The 25,344-nt window shown below is 44.9% G+C and overlaps 1 protein-coding gene across 2 annotated transcripts in view; it reads right to left on the reverse strand.

Moving 5' to 3' along the window:
- Positions 1–1,859: 1,859 nt before the first annotated feature.
- The window catches only part of TMEM230 (transmembrane protein 230), a 46,222-nt gene continuing 22,737 nt past the window's right edge, over positions 1,860–25,344 (reverse strand). For both annotated transcript variants that reach the window (XM_063932055.1, XM_063932056.1), the window contains 2 exons: positions 4,533–4,655; positions 1,860–2,917 (listed from right to left, as the gene is read on the reverse strand). In XM_063932055.1, coding sequence (XP_063788125.1) covers positions 2,777–2,917; positions 4,533–4,655 — 264 coding nt within the window. In that variant the 3' untranslated portion in view covers positions 1,860–2,776. The remainder of the gene's footprint in view (positions 2,918–4,532; positions 4,656–25,344) is intronic.

The raw sequence follows: 25,344 nt of genomic DNA on the forward strand, positions 1-25,344 counted from the left end.
GGCGCAGATGTAACATTTGCAGAGAGTTAGATCTGGGTGGGTTATTTTGTTTCTGTGCAGGATAAATACTGGCTGCTTTATTTTTACACTGCAATTTAGATTTCAGTTTGCACACACCCCACCCAAATCGAACTCTCTCTGCACATGTTATATCTGTCCACCTGCAGTGCACATGGTTTTGCACAACTGCTAACAAATTTGCTGCTGCGATCAGGTCTGAATTAGGCCCAAAGCACCTAATGCCTGGTAGCGCTGCCAGATACTGCTATTGTCACTTTTCCCTTTAATAGGGATTTACATTATTAGATTGTTGGGTGGTGGTGGGGGGTTGGGTTTGCAATTATAAAACTGTATCATGTTTGGAATCTCCCTTTTATTTCTTGAGGCAACCCAGACTATCAGTAGCTTCATCTGTTTTTTTGTTTGCTCTTAACTGAATTACAGGATAGCAGAAAGATAAAGAACCTCCTGGACTCCAATTAGGGTGGATACACATCCGGCCGATATCGGCACAATTCGCAGTATCAGAACGGCAAATCGTGAATATTGTCTGATGCTGCTCAGCCAACCCGGACAATATCTCATGCGGCACTATGAATATTAATAAAGGATGGAACAGTGATCGTTCTGTCATCAAGTAAATCCTCCTGGTGTGTACCGGCTTTCTGACCCAATTGCCTGTCGTTGTGAAAGCAATAAATTGATAAATGAGGGTGTGTTTTATTTAGTACTTTTATTGTACCAATCCAAGTAGCTTAAGGCTACCAAGGTAGGCTAATGCGCCAATGTAGTAAATGTAACATGATTATTCACAATCCTGAGAGCGCAGTATTAATCGGGGGCGTAATTTGTGGCCCTTTAATTTTCAAGCTAGCTGTACCATACCCTTACCTTGACCCCAATACTGCACGGATAGGACTGTAAGCAATGTATTATGACTTCAGATAATCAGCAGGCCATTTTTACACAACCAAACTGCTGGTCACATCTTGAAACAAACTTACCGTAACGTGAAAAACTGATATACTATACTATACAAGCTGTAGTAATGTTCTGTGCGGCTATTTCCACATCAGAATCATAAGGAAAAGGGCAGGATACTGAGCATTACTCTTCAGAATAATTCAACAGGTCCACATCTGTAAGTGTGGGGATGCCAGGCACCCTTCAAAGAGACAATATGCTGCCCAACAGGGCAGAGACATTTCCCATATCTTGTCCTTTTTCCCAGCGACTGTGATGTTGCAGAGTGAGGAGAGTGCCGTCTAGTTAGCAGGTTACTGCACAGTGCTAGAACGGGCTCTCAGCATAACCGGTGTGTATGAGCAGGTCCCCGAATGCTACCTGATGCTTCTCTGTAACAGCAATGTGTCACAGGTTGCCTAACTCAACTCTAGATAATTGTTTTTGGTCAATGAAACGGACACGGTATAATGTACCTGTACTTTTACCTTATACCAGAATTACAGATAAATCATTGTCTTGATATTTTTTGTACATATATTTTTATTGGATTTAAATAAATCTTGGATTTGGAAATGGACTGATACGGTGCACCTTCCATACTGAGGGTCAGGAAGACCAAACTATGGCTGGTTATCTGATAAACAATTATCAATGACCCCATCTGGAACCTAGTTTGGGCAATCTTTCGCTTCAGCTTCACCAGAGGGCGTCTCCGGATTTGTTTTCTACTTATCATACACTACAGAATAACTTTCATACAGAACTATGAAGACAAGAAGAAATGTATGTCAGCATAGTAAACATAAAGCTCTATTACACATTGCAAGAGTGTGTGTGATAAATTGTAGCGGAGTCGTAGGAAAATGGACACTGTTCCCTTCTAGAGCAAAACATTCAATTAAATAATTAACATTTATTTCAACTTAAAAGGGCAGCAATTAAGGTACGGCACAAAGATGTCAGATCATGGGCGGGATCTACTGCCGCCACAGTTCGGCCGCCGTGCGGGATGTCGGCCAAAGTCGGACATTTTTTTAAAGGGGTAATCACAGGGCAAAACCATGCCCTTTAAGTGATTGCCCCTTTAAAAAAAAAAAGTCAGTTTGGCTGGTAATACATCCCGCCCCATGTCTTTTACCTGGACACGAAGCATGTTATACTTTGGTGTGTGCAAGAATGAAAATGCATTATGTAAAGCAGCAGCGCCATGATGAATGGGGGACACAAATAGAACAGCACCCACCTTCATATAAGTTACTTCAATGTCGTACACAGAATCATGGTAGGGAAGCACGTGACAGGTCTGCATTTGTGTTTTGTAAACAGAATCATTTCTATAGATACACCTGTACAGCTCGTATAGCTCTCATCCCATGGATTTGATCGATTAAAAAAAAAAAAATGAAATTAGTACAGTTCAATTTCCCATGTCCATGACTACATGTCCTTTTGGTGGGACTGAAAAATGTTGGTACATGTCCAAGTCATGAAATATAGTCTGGATTTGTCCAGGTGTTTACATATTTGCTCTTATTGCATACAGTTCTTTACTTGCCGGTATAATCATTTGTTTAAAAGAAAGTCTGCTGTGATCTTATCGCAGCTATGGGATGGCCCCACCTTCCAAAACTTTTTGGATAGTTGCAGAAAGGTGTTTACAATGTTAGAAGCAGCAATCTACTTAATTTTCACAACTGTACAGCTACACTGAAGCCACATTGTATGTACAGTGGGGTCTGCTTCTGCTTGTCCTACTTCTATCGGCAGGCTCCAAGTGCAGCCCTATCATACGTGCCGTTCCCACAGCGGCTCAGTCATCAAAGTCTGGAATGTCGTCGTACGAATAACCTCTGTATCCTTTAGAAGCATAATAAGCGATTCGGAGGTGGTAAAATCCGGGCAGGAAAACCAGAATTCCAATGATCAGTATAGGAATGGCACGTTCATTCCCCTGTAACAATACAAAATGTTACAAAAAATATAATCTGTAAATACTTTGCTAACAGCCAATTGTACCAATGCACTAAATATATTCCATCCTAGTCTACAATATTATATACCTTGCAGAAGAACTATACACCTTTCCTGCCCATGGTCTGCCAATAATAAAGTCGGAAACACATTTAATGTGTATCTATAACAGACGAACAGGGATATGTATCAAGTTTGGAGCGAGATAAAGTGGGATAAATATAGCACCACCCAATCAGCTCCTATCAGCGATGTTACAGGCTGTATTTTAAAAATGGCAGTTAGGGGCTTATCGTTACTTTTTAACTCTCTCCAAGCTTTAATACATATGCCCCTAATTCACACATGAGAAAGTGATAAATACCCCTCTTAAGCTGGCTTCTGTCAATTCTACGAGCTCTAAAATTAGTTACTGGAAGCTATCATGTTACTTATTAATTCAACAAAGTGCTCTGGATCACAGGATAGACTATGGCAGTGTGTAGTCAGGAATTCAGGTTTATACCATAAGCACACTGGGGCTAAATCAGATCCCAAAGGATCTGCGTCCTGATGCGCAAACTACCGATGTTCTGTACTTTGCACATGCGCAGGACTCATTCTGCTCATGCACAAACAGGTCATGCAACACAGGACACAGTACGGCACCAGATTGTCAGTGACTGACAGTCTGAAGCCGTATGGGGGCAGGGAGGGGACGGCGACAGCCTTAGTTTGTAAAAACAGAAGCGTGAAGCCGCCGTTTAGGGGAAGGAAGAGGTCAGGATCTCCGTAGTTGGGTGGAGATTAACTGGCCTCTTATGAAGAGCTGCAACGGGTGGTTTGCAGAACCCATGGGTTCCGCAAGCCACCCGATGGTGTCAGTGATCCGATGCTGCGTCTTAGGACACAGCTCAGATCACTACTTCAGCAAGAAGAGTCTACGTGTAATTTACATACAGAGCTATCAAGCAGCAGCGACAGCTACTCCAACCACATCTGAATTAGCCCCATTATTCCCTATTCCTATAGCCTCTCTCGATCTGCATATTCTATTTAACGACTTTAACATAGCATACTTTCCCAAAGATAATTCATGTTAGTTATCAGGTTGAGTCTCCTATATTCAGAATTCCAAACTAAAGAATATTCCAAAATACAGGTTTTTTTTAAACACTGAGATAATGGCAGATTTGCTTTCTGTTGGATCAATGTACTCTAACTTTGTTTACTGCACATAATTATTACAAATATTGGAAAATATTGTAGAAAATTACAAGGTGTATAAAAAAACCTAACTACATTTTGTGTATGTACACAAACTTTCCTTAATGCACAGAATTATAAAAACTATTGTAGAACATGACCTTCAGGCTGTGTGCATAGGAGTCCATGAAACCTAAATGCATTCTGTGCTTAGACTTGGGTACCCAAAGATCTCTCATTATGGTATGCAAATATTCCAACATATTAGAAAGCAGTCACAGTATATACTGTATTTATTGTTCTATATCATTTCACATGTGCTTATATGTATTTTAAAATGTAATGGCTTGAGGAAAGACAGATGATTATGTGTTGAAATAATTATAAGAGTAAATGAGAGGATGGCTTACCCCATTACTAATGTGGCCAGTAATTAGGAGGGCTCCGATCACAATCAGCAAAGTACCAATCAGGAACAGGACAGTTGCCAAAGCAATGGCTTTGTAAGGAATTTTTGGAGGGCTCCTCTTAAACTAGAGAAATTTTTTTTTTTTTAGGAAAAAACAAAAGTTAAAAATAAAAATCACTTTTATTCTACCTCCCCCTATGAAATGTAACTAATGATACACTAGCTGATTAGTATCACAATGTAGCTCCATCACCTAGCCAAATTCAGGCCATGTGCGATGGTCATAACTACAAGGATAAGAACAAACGCTGCAGTTCTGAAGATGAGGGGTGGTAGGAAAGGTGTAACTAATTCCCTAGGCCTGCTGGAAAATATATACGTTATGGTAAGAACTTACCGTTGATAACGGTATTTCTTCTAAGTCCACAGGTTCCACAGGATAACAATGGGATATGATGGAGCGACAGCGGATTTGCACCAATCAGTCAAAGCTTTCTGGCCTCCCAGCATGCAACGGGCCCGTCCAGATATATCCCTGCCCCCTGGCTCAGGCAAATCAGTTGTATTCCAAAGCTCAAGGCAGGAGCAATATGTAGAACCCTAATCAGGCGAGAACACACATGCACACCCTTCCGTACAAGAAGGAAGAGGTTAGTGAGTAGAAGGATCCTCAAATCAGGTGAGTCAGGGTGGGATCCCTGTGGAACCTGTGGACTTAGGAGAAATACCGTTATCAACGGTAAGTTCTTACCATAACGTATATTTCCCCGGCAGGGTCCACAGGTTATCCACAGGATAACAATGGGATTTCCCAAAGCAGTTTAGTGGTGGGGACGCTCCTGATGCTCAATAGATTCCTTCGCCCGAATTCAGCATCGTGAGAGCAAAGGTATCCAAGGCCTAATGTCTTAATGAATGTGTAAACGGTAGACCATATGGCTGCCTTACATATCTGTTCTGTTCAAGCACCCTATTGTGCTGCCCATGAAGGACCTACCCTACGAGTAGAGTGAACAGAGACATTAGCCAGAACAGGGAGATCAGCTTGAAAATATGCTTCATCATTCGAAGTCATCTTGTCAATGTCTGCCTACCAGCAGGTCATCCTCTCTGATGAAATACATAGAGAATGAAAAGAGAATATGCTTTTCTGATGACACTGGTACAATCCACGGTTCACGTCCAGTGATGCATCTCCTGCAGAAACGGTCCAGACCCTAAAAGGCCCTAACATTCCTTTGTTAAGGTGGAACTTAGTCATCATCTTAGGAAGATACCCAGATCTAGTTCTGAGAACTACTTTATCTGGATAAACATCAGAAATGGGGAACAATCTCTAAGTCTGATATTCTTCTAGCTGACGACTTAGTCAGTAGAAAAGACACTTTAGTTGTCAACCATTTATAATCCATATTTTTAAGTGGTTCAAATGAGGCAACTTGAAGGACTTTCAGGACTAAACAAGTCCCACGGCACTGTAGGAAAAACAACCAAAGGTTGAATGCGCAGCATACCCTGGACAAAAAGGTACGCACATCCTGTAAACTGGTCATTTACTTTTGGAACTCTACAGTCGATGCCGACCCTTGCTTCTCTCAAGGAAGCCATCTATTCCTGTCTGAAGGAATGCTAAGACCCTGGAAACTCTGAAAAACATTTAGGGTCCCATTCACCTACAGCACCTGGTGTTTGCAGATGTTCCCCATCCAAGTATTCACCAGGCCCAACACTGCATAGCTTCCCAGATCTGGTGAGATTGGGCATATCCAGTGTGGTGTGGCTGTAGATTTTCTTTCACTGCACCAATGAATATAGGCTTGCCATATTTGGTGATGAATGTGAGCTAAGGAAGGTTTCCTTGTTCTGAAAACTGTTTGAAAGTATCCTCTTGACCTGAGGATAGAGGTTTCAATGGCCACGCTGTCAAAGACAGTCGACCCACATGTCTGTAATAACCAGGACCCTGCATTAGTAGGTCTGGACGTTGAGGGAGTAGAAGTAGAGCATCCATTGCCATTCTCTGCTGTTCTTCCCGTTTAAACTTTCTCACCACCCTGGGTAATAGGGTAATTAAAGGAAAACCCATCCGCCAGATGAAGGTCCTGTCTCACCGATAAGGCATTCACAACGATCGCCCTGGGATCCTTTGTTCTTGACCCGTATGTGAGCACTTTGTTGTTCAGCCAAGACGTTCTGAGATACATCTCTAGCATGCACCTCTTGTTTTCCAGAGTCCGGAAGATCTCTGGGCGTAGAGCCCATTCACTCCTCTGAATGGTGTACCGACATGAAAAAGTAAATTTCCCCATTTATGATTCTCGGACTGAGAACGGCGGACAAGGTTGGATAATGAAATCCTACCTCTTAGGTATGTGACTTACCTTCTTCATCCCCTTTTCGGCTGAGAGTTCCTCCCTGATGTTGAGGTACCCTACTGCCGTTGCATTGTCCGATCGGAACTGGACTGGTTTTACATGAAGACTGTTCCTTGCCTACACCGGTGCCCTGTATATGGCCCGAGGTTTCAACCTTTGTTGGTAGACACCACTTTGGGAACACAATCTCCCCGACACTAATCCTAGTGTCAGAATCTTCCCAATCTGATATTAAAAGGATTTTACTTTGTCCCGCTGGGATGTCTGTAGCCACCAGACTAATGACCTTCTTACTTTTATCGTAAGTACCATAGTCGGTCTTTATTATCTGATGCAATCCATTAATACTTACCAAACCTTGTATTCCCAGCTGGTCCCTCCAGGTACCAACCAGGCCCACACTGCTGATCTTGCATGAACCAATGAAGTCTAGGCATATCCGGTGTGGTTGTAGATTCTACTAGGTAAGAATCAGACGCTGCAGAGACCTAGAGTGGAATTATGCATACTCCCTCCTGTCGATGCAGATACCATCTAACCCATCCCCGCATTGCTGCGTGAATGGATACCGTTTGACTGTGTGGCGATTCTTGAATCCAATATTGAACCCTGGATTTATTGTTGCGAGGTAAAAAAAACTACTCTCTGCAGACGTGATCCAGTACAGCCCCCAAGTGAGTCCTCCGATGTGACGAAACTGGAGACGATTTTCCCCAAGTTATTAGTCACTTGCCCCTGCAAACTCATTATTGCTGTTGCCGATGACAAAGAGCAATCTCTGTGACTGTGCCAGGATTAAAAGATCCTAGATATGGGAAAAACCTTAACCCCTGCTGGCGGAGATAAAGTGTTGTTACCCCCATATTTCTGGTAAATACTTTGGGGACTGTGGCTAACCCAAAGGGTAAAGCCTAAAACTGAAAAATGCTTTTCTGGAGGATAGCAGAACCTTGGATAACACTGATGGACAATGGTATAGGAACCTGTAGGTAAGCCTCCTGTATCTCCAGGGATCCATAAAAACCCCTGGCTCCATGCCACACATAAGGAACGTATGATTCCATGTTTCCAAATGTATTTGCTCAGCATTTTTCGGATTGAGCATGAGTTGAAATGCCTCATTTGGCTTTCCACTAAGCCAGGCTGAAGTAAAACCTTGTCCTTGTTTGCCAGAGGAACTGGAATGACTATTTCTGACCGAAGCAAATTTCTGACCTGCTTCTTGCAAAGCCAGGCCTTCGTCTATAGCCGAGATAGGCTGTCTTGAAGGCGAAAACATAACTAGAGATACCATGCCAGGGTCTGTGTGACCTGAGGAAGTCGGCCCCCCAAACCTGGGGTCTCCCAGGCGGAACCCACACCATCAGCTGATGGTTTAATCGTTCTACAGCACCTGGTATTCCCACACTGTAGATCTTCTGGTAGCTCAATGGTTTCCTAGTCCACTATCACACTGACGTGGGATTCAGACTATGACAGGCTTCATTGATAGTGTAATACCAACACGTGAACTGTATGTGGAAGGAACCTGACATTCTGGAGTCAGAAGCAGACTCCAAGAAAATCTGTCAATTCTTACAAAAAAGGAATATTTTCAGAACAAGACAATGATTCCACCTACAGCACCTGGTATTCGCAGATGTTTCTCACCAGGCCCCACCCACACTGCATAGCTTCCAAGATCTGGTGAGATTGGGCATATTCAGTGTGGTGTGGCTGTGGATCTTCCACTTACCCAGCTAAATTGCTCTATGAGCAGGTATAGTTAGGGCTGATGCCCTGGAGTTAATATTTTGCCCATATCCAATGCTTCCAGGAACATTGCAGTTTTTTATATGAGCCATATGAGATTCTCGCTCTACTGAAAAATCTCTTTCCATTGCATCAGCCCAGGCAATCACTGCCTTTGCCATTTAAGCCGAAGCCAAGGCTTGGCCTCATGACTGCCCTAGACAGGAAAATTGAAAGCAAAGCTCTTGTAGATTCTCCTTATCTACTTTAGGAGCCATCTCCCCTTTTTTTAAACAATCCCCAGCTGTAAGCAGATCATAGGAATTCCATTCTTAGGAATTCTAACTTTTTATTGGGCGTAACCCAAACCTCTTCCATGATTTCCGTTCACTGATCTTGGAACTCAAGTATTGGGATGTTTAAACACAGGTACCTTGGTTTTTAACATAGGCTTTGCTGTATCCTTTAAGGATACGATGGCTTCATTGCATTCAATTAACTCAGCTATATTCGAGAGCCGAGACCTACCTCTTTTTCATATGATGAAGTAGAATAATTGGGCTTTCATCTTCTGATGAATCTAAACAATGTGTAGCCTGCGAGGGTGAAAGTTTACTTACCACTGGTTCTGAGAAGCTGCTGCTGTATGCAAGGGCTTGTAAACCTATTCCTGGTACAGGATTTTGGGGGATTATCCATCAAACTTACTGGATTAAGCTTGTGTACATATAGCCCAAGGTGGATACACTTGTACCTGCATCCGCCTTGCCTGCTGAGCTATGCATACAAGCCATCCCGAACCAGATCATAAGAGGATAATACAGCTTCAAAACATGGTATGAGTGTCCTCACCATTGCCGCTTTATTACATGATAAATAATCAGCACTTCCCGTGTACTACACAATTTTGTGACTGTATCACTTTAACCTTTTTTCTTTAAAATTATATCCATTCCATCCTACTCATGCACCAGCATTGAGGATCTGTAAAACAAACTGACAAACATGTAGCAAAGTCAGCATCATACTAGCAGTCAGTCACATGTTATACATTAGTATATTAAGCAATTTGAGCACATCGTTAGCTACAATAATATTTTAAGTATGTAGGAGAACACATTTACTGAATCATGTTTAACATATCTAACGTATTCAGACGCAATGCGACAGAAACAACAGTAATGGCATACAGACTCATATGCAAAAGGCACTTATCTAACTATTCGTACTCAAAACAGTAGATAGAGACTTAGTGCTGTATAGTCCATACTCAGTAGAGTGGGGTACAGGGAGACTCACCCCGCTTCCAGGATCGATCAATACGTTAGCGAACGCTGAGTGGATCCAGACGCTACTAGTGTACACTGCCGCTCCATGAACCTATAGTGAACACAGAAGCAACGGTCACACAGCAGCCTATGCTGCGACCGAGCCCTCAGTGAACTCAGACGCACCGGTCACGCAGCCGCCTATGCTGCGACCGTGTCTCCTTGTGGTAGCAATCAGTGAACACAGACGCCCCGGTCACACAGCCGCCTATACTGCGATCGGGTCCCCTTGTCTCCCAGTATAGCTGGTAGCGCCTGAGATGGAAGCGAGGAAACAGTTCATGGCAGGAGACTCGGCGGGAACTGGTCATGAACCGGGGGGAGGGGTGACCAAGAGAGCGTCTGACTCCCCACTGCTGACATCAACCCTAGGGATCGCGGCCTCATGCTATTCCTGGAGCCTATGATCCCTAAGGCCAGCGCTGGAGCACCCGTGGTGGCGGCGCGTCAGCTACTGTTTGGTAGTCTCCTCCCAAAACAGTGCGGCTGTGTCTGTATTCCATACATGCTACTCAGACCCGTGCCTTACCTTCTCCCCGTGCTCCGGCCACAGCCTGGTAACGTCTGATGGACCTGCTAGTATATCCGACACAGACGCCCGCCTAAACAGCACTGTACTCATAGGTGTTGTCGTGACCCGGCGGAGAGTTGTTGGTGCGACTCTTTCCAATATGAGTATAAGACGCTGTTTAGAAAAATCACTCAAAAAATAGTAAGACTATAAAAATAAAACAAGAAAGCTTGGGGCTGCTAACAAACCAGCAGCCCTCTGACCATGGTCCGGCTCCTGCCGCACCAAACAAAAAACTGATTTGTCTGAGCCAGGGAGCGGGGATATATGGACGGGCCCGTTGCATGCTGGGAGGCCGGAAAGCTTTGACTGAGTGGTGCAAATCTGCTGTCGCTCCATCATATCCCATTGTTATCCTGTGGATAACCTGTGGACCCTGCCGGAGAAATTATCCTTATTACAGTGGTTCTCAAACTTTTTTAAGTCACGGCACCCTAGAGTTACAGAACCTTTTCACGGCACCCCTAGGACAAAAGTTTCTTATTGAGAAATTTAGAAGAAAAAAAATTAAGTAAATTGTGTTTATATGTCATCCTTAGGTGTAGCTGTGGGGACAAGATTCACTTCTGTTTGTCCACATATTTTATTATTGGCAGCCACCAGCACTCGTTTTGACTATTATATTGACTATAAATAATTTGAATTGGTCCAGGACCACCAATCCAAGGCACCCCTGCAAGTACCCCAAGGCACCCCAGGGTGCCACGGAACACAGTTTTAGAACCACTGCCTTATTAATCATAATTTTAGTTATATACAGCTCATTCTCCAACATGACTCATGATAACGTGCACGGGTCATCTATAATGTGAAGATATCCATTTTGTCAGCATAATTAGAAGATGCTTATTCATTAGCAATAAATCAGTACCTCATCTGGAATAAATACTTTATAGGCTACCTTCGTATGAATAACATTTGCACCCAGTAAGGTCTGCCCCCGGTGTCAGTATGTAACAAGTGCATGTCAGGGAGTGGCATTATATTAGCTCAACTATTAATAACACTGTACTTTAGCAATTCACTAGGAACCAAAACCTTGTGTCTGGTCTCATGAACATTAGACAACGCCTCAGTGAGGTCACTGGTTCCCTGAAAGTTGATCGGTTGAACACTGGTTCAATTTAGTTAATGACGCTTTTATGGTTCATCAAAAAGCAGGATACTATACGTGGGTTTTCATAATGAAATTTAAATCTAAAGAACGATAATGTATTTTTTTTTGTATAGCATTTAAACTAAATCTTAAACTAAACACTAACAAGGTGTAGGAATGAAATATCAGGCCAACAATCAAAAATGTAGTGGTTTCCACAGTGCAGGGTGATAATGTCTGGTAATCATCAGGCAATAACTACTGAATGGCCATATCCCGTACAGGAGACTACTCATGTGCAAATGTGGGTCCCGAATTAATGGAAGACTGGATGGGGAGGGGGGGGGGGGGGGGGGGGGTCTGCCTGTCTTTGTGTTTTGCAGTGCAGGAGGCTATGATTAGGTCACACTGATCATCAGACAATAACTTTTATGGGGCCATAGGAGATTCCTTTCTTTCACAAAAAGGTGCCCCTAAGTGCCAGTACAGCGGACTCCCCACCATCACTATGGATGTTTTCCTTTCCCAGCTAGCTCACACGTGTGCATGCAGCCTACCCCCATGCTGCCCCCCTCAGCACTGATTACATTTTAAGCATACCTTCAGCACTTGAGTGGGACATTTTTAATGTGCATGCTGAAACCGAATAAGACTCAGCCTTAGCACTCGGTTTAACTTTCTGTATGTGCTATAATTTACCAGCAGAAATAGAAACACAAGTAAATATAATGACACTGGTACATAAACTTACATCACTGTACCTGCTATTGTAAGCAACACTAACGTAGTAAGCATAAAGTTTTGCTGCACAGGGACTTAGCAGGGAACTAGACCAGTGACGTGCGGTGAGGTTAGTGACTGGTTAGGTACTGGCTGTTCAGGCCCCCCACCCAAAAAAAAAAGCAAGCAAAACCAGCACCAGGCTGAACCAGCCAGGGGAGGGGATAATGCTGTAAGCAGGGGAGACACTCAGTATGGAGTCCCCGTGCCACAGCATTAAACACCCCCCAAACCAGTCAACCCAGGGCTGGAATTCCTCAGAAAGTGGGGACCCCAAAAATAAAAATGGGGTCCCCCCTCCCGAGCAACAAACAGCAGTGCTATGCCCCTTACCCCTGGTGGCGGTGAGTGCGGGGTTCATGATGGGACACTTTTTTTTTTTTTTGGCAGGCGACCTACAGGTCCCAGCAAGCCTGCCCCAGCATGCTGGCACTTGGAGAACCACAAGTGCCAGCATGCCAGGATATTAAGGGCCCGCTGGCACCCGTAGTCCGCCTGTAAAAAAAATGAATAATTAAATAAAAATACAAAACATGTTTTCGTTTAAAAGGTTTTTATTATACAGGGTCTTTACCTGGGGGGCGGCGGCCTTTAAGCTCTTTTTCCTGGCCGCCGCCTCCCCAGGGTTTCGGGCGTCTTCACCTTGTGGGTTGCAGCCTTTAAGCACTTTTTCATGACCGCTGCCCATCCAGGACTTCAATTGGCTCTTTTATCTTCAGGAGCTCTTCACTGCTCCTCCGCCGTCGCCGGACTGACAACCCCTCCCTCACGCTAACTTATATAAAAGTTAGCCAGAGGGGGCGGAGCTATGTCACAGCAAGCCGTGATTGGCTCACGTCGGCCATATTGAATTCCAAAAGTGACGCTGAGGTGCCATTTTTGAAACTGGTACAGTTTCCAAACTCTGCAGAATGGCAGGCAGTGATCACGGATCCCTGCCTGCCGCTAATGCCAGCACCTCCACCGCTGATGCCCGCTGCCCACCCAGTGATGACAGCGGATCCAGTGACGGATCCGCTGGCCAATCACATCTGGCCTCACTGACAGGGATGTGCTTTCATGGGTTGAAAGCACGTCCCTGTGTCAACGAGGCACTTCTAGAAGTGCCGCTTTACATTGAATTTTTAATGGGCTTTTACAGCCCGCGACATGGCCCCGCACCCCGCTTCGGCCCCTTTCCCTTCGACAACGGGAGGTACCACTATCGGTGCCTCCCAAACCCAAATTAATTGCGAAAAATGATTAAAATAATATAAAGGTGATACTTATGACACAGAATATGTGTCATAAGTATCTTTGTATTATTTTAATCATTAATAACAGGGGAGGCACTGCCTTCTCTGACTGCACATCCCTGACCTAGACATAAATTGGGAGAGAAGATAAATTAGGGAGATTGTGCAGTGGAGAGACTACAGCGCACACATGCCTTTTTAGTTATTTATTTAGGAATACGAATGGCATACGAGACAGCTTTTAAAGATGATGGGGAGGGGGGGGGGGGGGATTATGTAATAGTCTTTATATGCATGAAAACACCTGGTACAGGAATTGGTATTGGTTGCAGTAGCGTTGCGTCCACAATAACCCCTATTACAATATTCCTCTTTTGCACTGCAGACCTTACTCACGGTTGTGTATGTTAGAAGTATGATGCCATCTAGTGGTAAAATAATGCAATGCTACATTAAAAATCATAGTACTGTATCACATACCTGTACAGTTGCTAGACAATGAAGGCAACTTAATCTGTTCTGCACAGTTAAAATAAATGTGTGATTTATATTTAATAGCTGACACATTAAACACAGAAATAATTTATTGATTAGTGACTTCTTACAGCAATAGTGTAGAAATAAATACAGTAACGTCATAAATATGGACTTTGTTTTAACAAATAATATCCAATTTAGATCACACCTCAGTTAATGCTATACAATTGATTTACTTACTTAATACATGCATGTACAACAGACACTTCTACAGTAAACCATTGGATACAATTAACTCAATATACAATGTTTAAAAAAAAAAACTATAGGGGAGAGGTAGGAAGAAGTGGTAAGTGTCAAACGCACTATAACCAGCGCTATTTGACACTTACAATGATCACTTTTCTCTACATTATCTGCAAACACCTAACGATTTTGTGGTGGAAAATCATCCAGATGTATTAAAAACTATAAGAGCATATTTGCTGCTTACCATTTATTCACATATGTGTACATACCTGCAGGGGCTACTGGGGTCTGGGTTGTTCATGTGAGATCTCCCAATGTTTGCGAGATCTCGCGCATTGCCCAGTGAGCCGTTTGTGAGGCGAGAGACAGCGCATCATGTGGCGCTGGCAGGGATCGTAGATGGGGGGAATTTTCCCTCCACCACAATGGTGGGCGAGATGTTAATACATCTGGTCGGTAAAGAGGCGAATCAGGAAGAGCTATAGCATTACGGTAAGTGGCGCTATAATACATATACCCCCATATGTCCAATATTAATTGTGAAAAATAAGACTGGCCATATAATATACAAAAACAGTGGTATTTGTAAAGCAAAGTGTGTTTCATAGCAATAGGCCACACTAATCTACAGATCACTACTGCTGCAAATAGCACAGACATGAAAATGCATCAGCATGTATACTAAATTCAAGAACTATTGGGGTCAATTCAGTAAGCCACGAGGGGTCCAATTGGCATTGCATGCACAAATCTGCGAGTCTGGAGCTACCGTTAGTGCGGCATGTAGCCATACTTACTCCTGGGTAACTGAACTAACCAGTTTTGCTATCCGGGAATGCTGGGATCTGTAGTGGCTTACTGCCCACCCCTGCCTTCGAGTATGATAATGTAAATTACCAAAATGAATAAGAATGCTCTCCAGCAGCTATAGTTGAAAAAAAAAAAAAAAGATTTTTGTACAGATTTGATACTATGGGGGCTATTTACTAAACCTTGGATGGAGATAAGGTAACAGCCAATCAACTCCTAACTGTAATGTTACAGGATGTGTTTGAAAAATGTCAGTTAAGAGCTGATTGGCTGGTACTTTATCTCCATCCATGACTTAGGCCCTCATTCCGAGTTGTTCGCTCGCTAGCTGCTTTTAGCAGAATTGCAAACGCTAGGCCGCCGCCCTCTGGGAGTGTATCTTAGCTTAGCAGAATTGCTACTAAATATTTTCTTGCAGTTTCTGAGTAGCTCCAGACCTACTCCTAGATTGCGATCAGCTCAGTCCGTTTAGTTCCTGGTTTGACGTCACAAACACGCCCTGCGTTCGGCCAGCCACTCCCCCATTTCTCCAGACACTCCCGCGTTTTTACCTGACACGCCTGCGTTTTTTAGCACACTCCCGGAAAACGCTCAGTTACCACCCAGAAACGCCCCTTTCCTGTCAATCACTCACCGCTCAGCAGTGCGACTGAAAAGCGCCGCATGAACAACAGCAAAACTGATAAGTTTTTAGTTAAATAACTAAGCGCATGCGCCCTGCATACCATGCGCATTTAGCAACAAATCGCAGCATAGCGAAAATCAACAACGAGCGAACAACTCGGAATGACCACCTTAGTAAATAGACCCCTGTGTGTCCCAGATGCACTATACACACAGAACTATGAAATGCACCTCCTCTTATCTCTCCTAAATCAGTCTAGTCAGCAGAAGGAATTGTCATTTTCCTTGTGTAGTCTCGCAGGCTCACAATGTACAGCAATTAATTATTAGTTGTCATATGTGATAGTTCTACACTGAATTTAAATGAATCAAAAAATAAGATTTTACTTACCGATAAATCTATTTCTCATAGTCCGTAGTGGATGCTGGGGACTCCGTCAGGACCATGGGGAATAGCGGCTCCGCAGGAGATAGGGCACAAAAGCAAGCTTTTAGGATCACATGGTGTGTACTGGCTCCTCCCCCTATGACCCTCCTCCAAGCCTCAGTTAGGTACTGTGCCCGGACGAGCGTACACAATAAGGAAGGATCTTGAATCCCGGGTAAGACTCATACCAGCCACACCAATCACACCGTACAACTTGTGATTTGAACCCAGTTAACAGTATGATAACAATGAAGTAGCCTCTAAAAAAGATGGCTCACAACAATAATAACCCGATTTTTTGTAACAATAACTATGTACAAGTAATGCAGACAATCCGCACTTGGGATGGGCGCCCAGCATCCACTACGGACTATGAGAAATAGATTTATCGGTAAGTAAAATCTTATTTTCTCTAACGTCCTAGTGGATGCTGGGGACTCCGTCAGGACCATGGGGATTATACCAAAGCTCCCAAACGGGCGGGAGAGTGCGGAAGACTCTGCAGCACCGAATGAGAGAACTCCAGGTCCTCCTCAGCCAGGGTATCAAATTTGTAGAATTTTGCAAACGTGTTTGCCCCTGACCAAGTAGCAGCTCGGCAAAGTTGTAAAGCCGAGACCCCTCGGGCAGCCGCCCAAGATGAGCCCACCTTCCTTGTGGAATGGGCATTTACAGATTTTGGCTGTGGCAGGCCTGCCACAGAATGTGCAAGCTGAATTGTACTACAAATCCAACGAGCAATAGTCTGCTTAGAAGCAGGAGCACCCAGCTTTTTGGGTGCCTACAATATAAACAGCAAGTCAGACTTTCTGACTCCAGCCGTCCTGGAATTATATATATATATATATATATATATATATATATATATTTTCAGGGCCCTGACAACGTCTAGCAACTTGGAGTCCTCCAAGTCCCTAGTAGCCGCAGGCACCACAATAGGTTGTTTCAGGTGAAACGCTGACACCACCTTAGGAAGAAACTGGGGACGAGTCCGCAGTTCTGCCCTGTCCGAATGGAAAATCAAATATGGGCTTTTGTAAGACAAAGCCGCCAATTTTGACAATCGCCTGGCCGAGGCCAGGGCCAACAGCATGGTCACTTTCCATGTCAGATATTTCAAATCCACAGATTTGAGTGGTTCAAACCAATATGATTTGAGGAATCCCAACACTACGTTGAGATCCCACGGTGCCACTGGAGGCACACAAGGGCTGTATATGCAATACTCCCTTGACAAACGTCTGGACTTCAGGAACTGAAGCCAATTCTTTCTGGAAGAAAATCTATAGGGCCGAAACTTGAACCTTAATGGACCCCAATTTGAGGCTCATAGACACTCCTGTTTTCAGGAAGTGCAGAAATCGACCTAGTTGAAATTTTTTTCGTGGGGCCTTCCTGGCCTCACCCACGCAACATATTTTTACCACATGTGGTGATAACGTTGTGCGGTCACCTCCTTCCTGGCTTTGACCAGGGTAGGTATGACCTCTTCCGGAATGCCTTTTCCCTTAGGATCCGGCGTTCAAACCGCCATGCCGTCAAACGCAGTCGCGGTAAGTCTTGGAACAGACAAGGTCCCTGCTGGAGCAGGTCCTTTCTTAAAGGCCGATGCCACGGTTCCTCTTGGAACAGACATGGTACTTGCTGAAAGCAAATCCCTTCTTAGCTCCCGAGGCCATTAGTCCTCTGTGAGCATCTCTTGAAGTTCCGGTTACCAAGTCCCTCTTGGCCAATCCGGAGCCACGAGTATAGTTCTTACTCCTCTATGTCTTATAATTCTCAATACCTTGGTTATGAGAAGCAGAGGAGGGAACACATACACCGACTGTTACACCCACGGTGTTACCAGGACGTCCACAGCTATCGCCTGAAGGTCTCGTGACCTGGCGCAATACCTGTCCCATTTTTTGTTCGGGCGGGACGCCATCATGTCCACCTTTGGTCTTTCCCAACGGTTCACAATCATGCGGAAAACTTCCCGATGAAGTTCCCACTCTCCCGGGTGGAGGTCGTGCCTGCTGAGGAAGTCTGCTTCCCAGTCGTCCACTCCCGGAATGAACACTGCTGACAGTGCTATCACATGATTTTCCGCCTAGCGAAAAATCCTTGCAGTTTTGACACTGCCCTCCTGCTTCTTGTGCCGCCCTTTCTGTTTACGTGGGCGACTGCCGTGATGTTATCCCACTGGATCAATACCGGCTGACCTTGAAGCAGAGGTTTTGCTAAGCTTAGAGCATTATAAATTTGCTCTTAGCTCCAGTATCTTTATGTGGAGAGAATTCTCCAGACTTGATCACACTCCTTGTGTGACTGCTCCCCAGCCTCTCAGGCTGGCCTCCGTGGTCACCAGCATCCAATCCTGAATGCCGAATCTGCGGCCCTCTAGAAGATGAGCACTCTGTAATCACCACAGGAGAGACACCCTTGTCCTTGGATATAGGGTTATCCGCTGATGCATCTGAAGATGCGATCCGGACCATTTGTCCAGCAGATCCCACTGAAGAGTTCTTGCGTGAAATCTGCCGAATGGAAGCGCTTCGTAATAAGCCACCATTTTTACCAGGACTCTTGTGCAATGATGCACTGACACTTTTCCTGGTTTTAGGAGGATCCCGATTAGCTCGGATAACTCCCTGGCTTTCTCCTCTGGGAGAAACACCTTTTCCTGGACTGTGTCCAGAATCATCCCTAGGACCAGCAGACGTGTCGTCGGAACAACTGCGGTTTTGGAATATTTAGAATCCACCCGTGCTGTCGTAGAACTACTTGAGATAGTGCTACTCCGACCTCCAACTGTTCTCTGGACCTTGTTCTTATCAGGAGGTCGTCCATTTTCTTTGAAGACGAATCCTCCTTTCGGTCATTACCTTGGTAAGGACCCGGGGTGCCTTGGACAATCCAACGGCATCGTCTTGAAACTGATAGTGACAGTTCTGTACCACGAACCTGAGGTACCCTTGGTGAGAAAAGGCAAATTTTGGGACATGGAGGTAAGCATCCCTGATGTCCCGGGACACCATATAGTCCCCTTGTTCTTTGCTATCACTGCTCTGAGTGACTCCATCTGGATTTGAACCCTTGCAAGTGTTCAAATTTTTCAGATTTAGAATAGGTCTCACCTAGCCTTCAGTACCACCATATAGTGTGGAGTAATACCCCTTTCCTTGTTGTCGGAGGGGTAATTTTATTATCACCTGCTGGGAATACAGCTTGTGAATTGTTTTCAATACTGCCTCCCTGTCGGAGGGAGACATTGGTACAGCAGACTACAGGAACCTGCGAGGGGGGAAACCTCTCGACATTCCAATCTGTACCCCTTGGATACTACTTGTAGGATCCAGGGGTCCTGTACGGTCCCAGCGTCATGCTGAGAACTTGGCAGAAGCGGTGGAGGGCTTCTGTTCCTGGGAATGGGCTGCCTGCTGCAGTCTTCTTCCCTTTCCTCTATCCCTGGGCAGATATGACTCTTATAGGGACGAAAGGACTGAGGCTGAAAAGACGGTGTCTTTTTCTGCAGAGATGTGACTTAGGGTAAAAAACGGTGGATTTTCCAGCAGTTGCCCTGGCCACCAGGTCCCATGGACCGACCCCAAATAACTCCTCCCCTTTATACGGCAATACATCTTTGTGCCGTTTGGAATCTGCATCACCTGACCACTGTCGTGTCCATAAACATCTTCTTGCAGATATGGACATCGCATTTACTCTTGATGCCAGAGTGCAAATATCCCTCTGCGCATCTCGCATATATAGAAATGCATCCTTTAAATGCTCTATAGTCAATAAAATACTGTCCCTGTCAAAGGTATCAATATTTTTAGTCAGGGAATCCGACCAAGCCACCTCAGCTCTGCACATCCAGGCTGAGGCGATCGCTGGTCGCAGTATAACACCAGCATGTGTGTGTATACTTTTTAGGATATTTTTCAGCCTCCTATCAGCTGGCTCCTTAAGTACGGCCCTATCCGTAGATGGTACCGCCACTTGTTCTGATAAGCGTGTGAGCGCCTTATCCACCCTGAGGGGTGTTTCCCACCGCGCCTTAACTTCTGGCGGGAAAGGGTATACCGCCAATAATTTTCTATCGGGGGAAACCCACGCATCATCACACACTTCATTTAATTTATCTGATTCAGGAAAAACTACAGGTAGTTTTTTCACCTCACACATAATACCCTTTTTTGTGGTACTTGGAGTATCAGAAATATGTAACACCTCCTTCATTGCCCTTAACGTGTGGCCCTAAAAGAAAATACGTTTGTTTCTTCACCGTCGACACTGAAATCAGTGTCCGTGTCTGGGTCTGTGTCGACCGACTGAGGTAAATGGGCATTTTACAGCCCCTGACGGTGTTTGAGACGCCTGGACAGATACTAATTTGTTCGCCGGCCCTCTCATGTCGTCAACCAGCTTGCAGCGTGTTGACATTGTCACGTAATTTCCATAAATAAGCCATCCATTCCGGTGTCGACTCCCTAGAGAGTGACATCACCATTACAGGCAATTTGCTCCGCCTCCTCACCAATATTTTCCTCATACATGTCGACACACACGTACCGACATACAGCACACACATAGGGAATGCTCTGATAGAGGACAGGACCCACTAGCCCTTTGGGGAGACAGAGGGAGAGTTTGCCAGCACACACCAAAACGCTATAATTATCCAGGGACAACCTTTATATAAGTGTTCCTTTTATAGCATTTTAATATATATACATATCGCCAAATCAGTGCCCCCCCTCTCTGTTTTAACCCTGTTTCTGTAGTGCAGTGCAGGGGAGATCATGGGAGCCTTCCCACCAGCCTTTCTGTGAGGGAAAATGGCGCTGTGTGCTGAGGAGAATAGGCCCCGCCCCCTTTTCGGCGGGCTTCTTCTCCGGAGTTTTAGATATCTGGCAGGGGTTAAATACATCCATATAGCCTCAAGGGCTATATGTGATGTATTTTTCGCCATACAGGTATTATACATTGCTGCCCAGGGTGCCCCCCCCCCAGCGCCCTGCACCCTCCGTGACCGCTGTGTGAAGTGTGCTGACAACAATGGCGCACAGCTGCAGTGCTGTGCGCTACCTGATGAAGACTGAGAGTCTTCTGCCGCCTGGTTCCGGACCTCTTCATCTTCAGCATCTGCAAGGGGGGTCGGCGGCGCGGCTCCGGGACGAACCCCAGGGCGAGCCCTGTGTTCCGACTCCCTCTGGAGCTATGTCCAGTAGCCTAAGAATCCAATCCATCCTGCACGCAGGTGAGTTGAAAATCTCTCCCCTAAGTCCCTCGATGCAGTGAGCCTGTTGCCAGCAGGACTCACTGAAAATAAAGAACCTAAAAACTTTTTCTAAGCAACTCTTTAAGAGAGCCACCTAGATTGCACCCTTCTCGGCCGGGCACAAAAACCTAACTGAGGCTTGGAGGAGGGTCATAGGGGGAGGAGCCAGTACACACCATGTGATCCTAAAAGCTTGCTTTTGTGCCCTGTCTCCTGCGGAGCCGCTATTCCCCATGGTCCTGACGGAGTCCCCAGCATCCACTAGGACGTTAGAGAAACTAATGCGTTTCCTTGCCCAAACCAATTAACATATTCCCTTGCAAATTCCCTTGTGTGGCTTTACTATGCTCAGCAATCGATACTTAGCAGTCAGTTGTGTGAGCTCTTCATCAAGTATAAGCTAAATAAAAAACTTTAAAAAAAAACACCTGATGTATCCTTGCCAGAAAACGAGTTAGATGGTTTTGGCTTTATAAACACATTAAATTAGGGGTTCTCAACTCCCGTCTCCAAGTATCACCAACAGGTCATGACGGCTGGATGTCTTTAATCATGCACAGGTTAGATAGTCTATTTTGCTGGTTTAATAATTATCCCACCTGCTTCCACAGACAGAAATCCTCAAAACATAACCTGTTGGGAAAACTTTAAGGTTGAGGTTGGAAACCAATGCACTAAATTCTGCATTTGTTTACACTCAGGGCCTGAGTCATGTTTGTAAGTAAAGCAAAAAAGCAATCAACTGGGAAAAACCATGCTGCACTGCAGGTGGGGCAGATGTAACATGTGCAGAGACAGTTCAATTTGTGTGGATTATATGTTTTCTGTGCAGGGTAAATACTGGCTGCTTTTGCATGTAGCACACACATGCTAGTCAGATTTTCGTTATTTTTACACTGCAATTAAGATTTCACTTTGGACATACCCCACCAAAATCTAAAGGCCCATACATGCTAGAAGATTCTTTTCCATCGATTTGAGTGATAACGGTTTTGAATGATCGATTGTTCAATTCATTTAGTGTGTACACAGCGAACGATGAGCGCACCCGTGCTCGTTTGAAGCAGGTCGTCAGTCTTCCATGCATGTAGTTCAAATCCTAGCAGAGCAGATCGCTTGTCATTCAGATAGTTTGTAAAATCGCTCAGTGTGTACACTCAAATGTCGTTTGTCAGGGAGTTCAAGGGAAATCGCTCATCTTCCAAATTGTTCATCTTTCAAGTAGTTATAATTTGTTATTCACAATTAGCTACAAATGTAACTAGAATCCAAGACTCTGTATTCAAATTAAACTTAGCCACCTCTCTTGCCAAATTGGTTATAAATGTCAAGAACCAAATGTTCCGAAATTTAAATCCACAGGCTATACATTCCTTTACTACTAATGATTGGCTCCCAGGTGTAGTAATTAGTCAGATTCTCTGACACTGTATCCTGTCCGAATGGACAGAGGCTAACAGCCAATGTTTCAAAGTATTCAAATGATTCAAAAGGCAAGATGCTTCATCTCATCAGAATCGACTGCTGGTAATTTATCCCGAGCAAGAGCGTACCACACAGGTATGGGTTTACAGTGGCAGACTCCAAATATCTCTCACCCACTATCACTCAGTCTGCCATAACCTCCCCGCCTCTCAATGCGCACGCGCGCTCCTGGGACAGTGGGCATGGTCTCATAATTTTATATTATATCAAACCAATATATATATTATATATATATATATATATATATATATATATATAATAAGAATTTACTTACCGATAATTCTATTTCTCGGAGTCCGTAGTGGATGCTGGGGTTCCTGAAAGGACCATGGGGAATAGCGGCTCCGCAGGAGACAGGGCACAAAAGTAAAGCTTTTACAGGTCAGGTGGTGTGTACTGGCTCCTCCCCCTATGACCCTCCTCCAGACTCCAGTTAGGTACTGTGCCCGGACGAGCGTACACAATAAGGGAGGATTTTGAATCCCGGGTAAGACTCATACCAGCCACACCAATCACACCGTACAACTTGTGATCTAAACCCAGTTAACAGTATGATAACAGAGGAGCCTCTGAAAGATGGCTTCCTAAACAATAACCCGAATTAGTTAACAATAACTATGTACAAGTATTGCAGATAATCCGCACTTGGGATGGGCGCCCAGCATCCACTACGGACTCCGAGAAATAGAATTATCGGTAAGTAAATTCTTATTTTCTCTATCGTCCTAAGTGGATGCTGGGGTTCCTGAAAGGACCATGGGGATTATACCAAAGCTCCCAAACGGGCGGGAGAGTGCGGATGACTCTGCAGCACCGAATGAGAGAACTCCAGGTCCTCCTTTGCCAGGGTATCAAATTTGTAAAAATTTACAAACGTGTTCTCCCCTGACCACGTAGCTGCTCGGCAGAGTTGTAATGCCGAGACCCCTCGGGCAGCCGCCCAAGATGAGCCCACCTTCCTTGCGGAATGGGCCTTAACAGATTTAGGCTGTGGCAGGCCTGCCACAGAATGTACAAGTTGAATTTTGTTACAAAACCAACGAGCAATCGACTGCTTAGAAGCAGGTGCACCCAACTTGTTGGGTGCATACAGTATAAACAGCGAGTCAGATTTTCTGACTCCAGCCGTCCTTTAAATGTATATTTTTAAGGCTCTGACAACGTCCAACAACTTGGAGTCCTTCAAGTCGTCTGTAGCCGCAGGCACTACAATAGGCTGGTTCAGGTGAAACGCTGATACCACCTTAGGGAGAAAATGCGGACGCGTCCGCAGCTCTGCCCTATGTCGAATGGAAAATTAAATAAGGGCTTTTATAAGACAAAGCCGCCAGTTCAGATACTCTCCCGGCCGAAGCCAGGGCCAGTAACATAGTCACTTTCCATGTGAGATATTTCAAATCCACATTCTTTAGTGGTTCAAACCAATTGGATTTGAGGAAATCTAAAACTACATTTAGATCCCACGGTGCCACCTTAGGCACCACAGGAGGCTGTATATGCAGTACTCCTTTGATAAAAATCTGGACCTCAGGGACTGAGGCCAATTCTTTGTGGAAGAATATTGATAGGGCCGAAATTTGAACCTTAATAGATCCCAATTTGAGACCCATAGACAATCCTGATTGCAGGAAATGTAGGAAAACGACCCAGTTGAAATTCCTCCATCGGAGCACTCCGCTGCTCGCACCACGCAACATATTTTCGCCAAATACGGCGATAATGCTTCGCGGTGACTTCCTTCCTTGCCTTTATCAAGGTAGGAATGACTTCTTCTGGAATGCCTTTTCCTTTTAGGATCTGGCATTCAACGCCATGCCGTCAAACGCAGCCGCGGTAAGTCTTGAAAAAGACAAGGACCCTGCTGAAGCAGGTCCCTTCTCAGAAGTAGAGGCCACGGATCGTCCGTGACCATCTCTTGAAGTTCCGGGTACCAAGTCCTTCTTGGCCAATCCGGAGCCACTAGTCTTACTCCTCTTTGCCGTATAATCCTCAATACCTTTGGTATGAGAGGCAGAGGAGGAAACACATATACCGACTGGTACACCCAAGGTGTTACCAGCGCGTCCACAGCTATTGCCTGCGGATCTCTTGACCTGGCGCAATACCTGTCCAGTGTTTTGTTGAGGCGAGACGCCATCATGTCCACCATTGGTTTTACCCAACGGTTTAATAGCATGTGGAAAACTTCTGGATGAAGTCCCCACTCTCCCGGGTGAAGGTCGTGTCTGCTGAGGAAGTCTGCTTCCCAGTTGTCCACGCCCGGGATGAATACTGCTGACAGTGCTATCACGTGATTCTCCGCCCAGCGAAGGATCCTGGCAGCTTCTGCCATTGCCCTCCTGCTTCTTGTGCCGCCCTG

Source organism: Pseudophryne corroboree, chromosome 6, assembly GCF_028390025.1.
Source record: "Pseudophryne corroboree isolate aPseCor3 chromosome 6, aPseCor3.hap2, whole genome shotgun sequence".
Taxonomy (NCBI): domain Eukaryota; kingdom Metazoa; phylum Chordata; class Amphibia; order Anura; family Myobatrachidae; genus Pseudophryne; species Pseudophryne corroboree.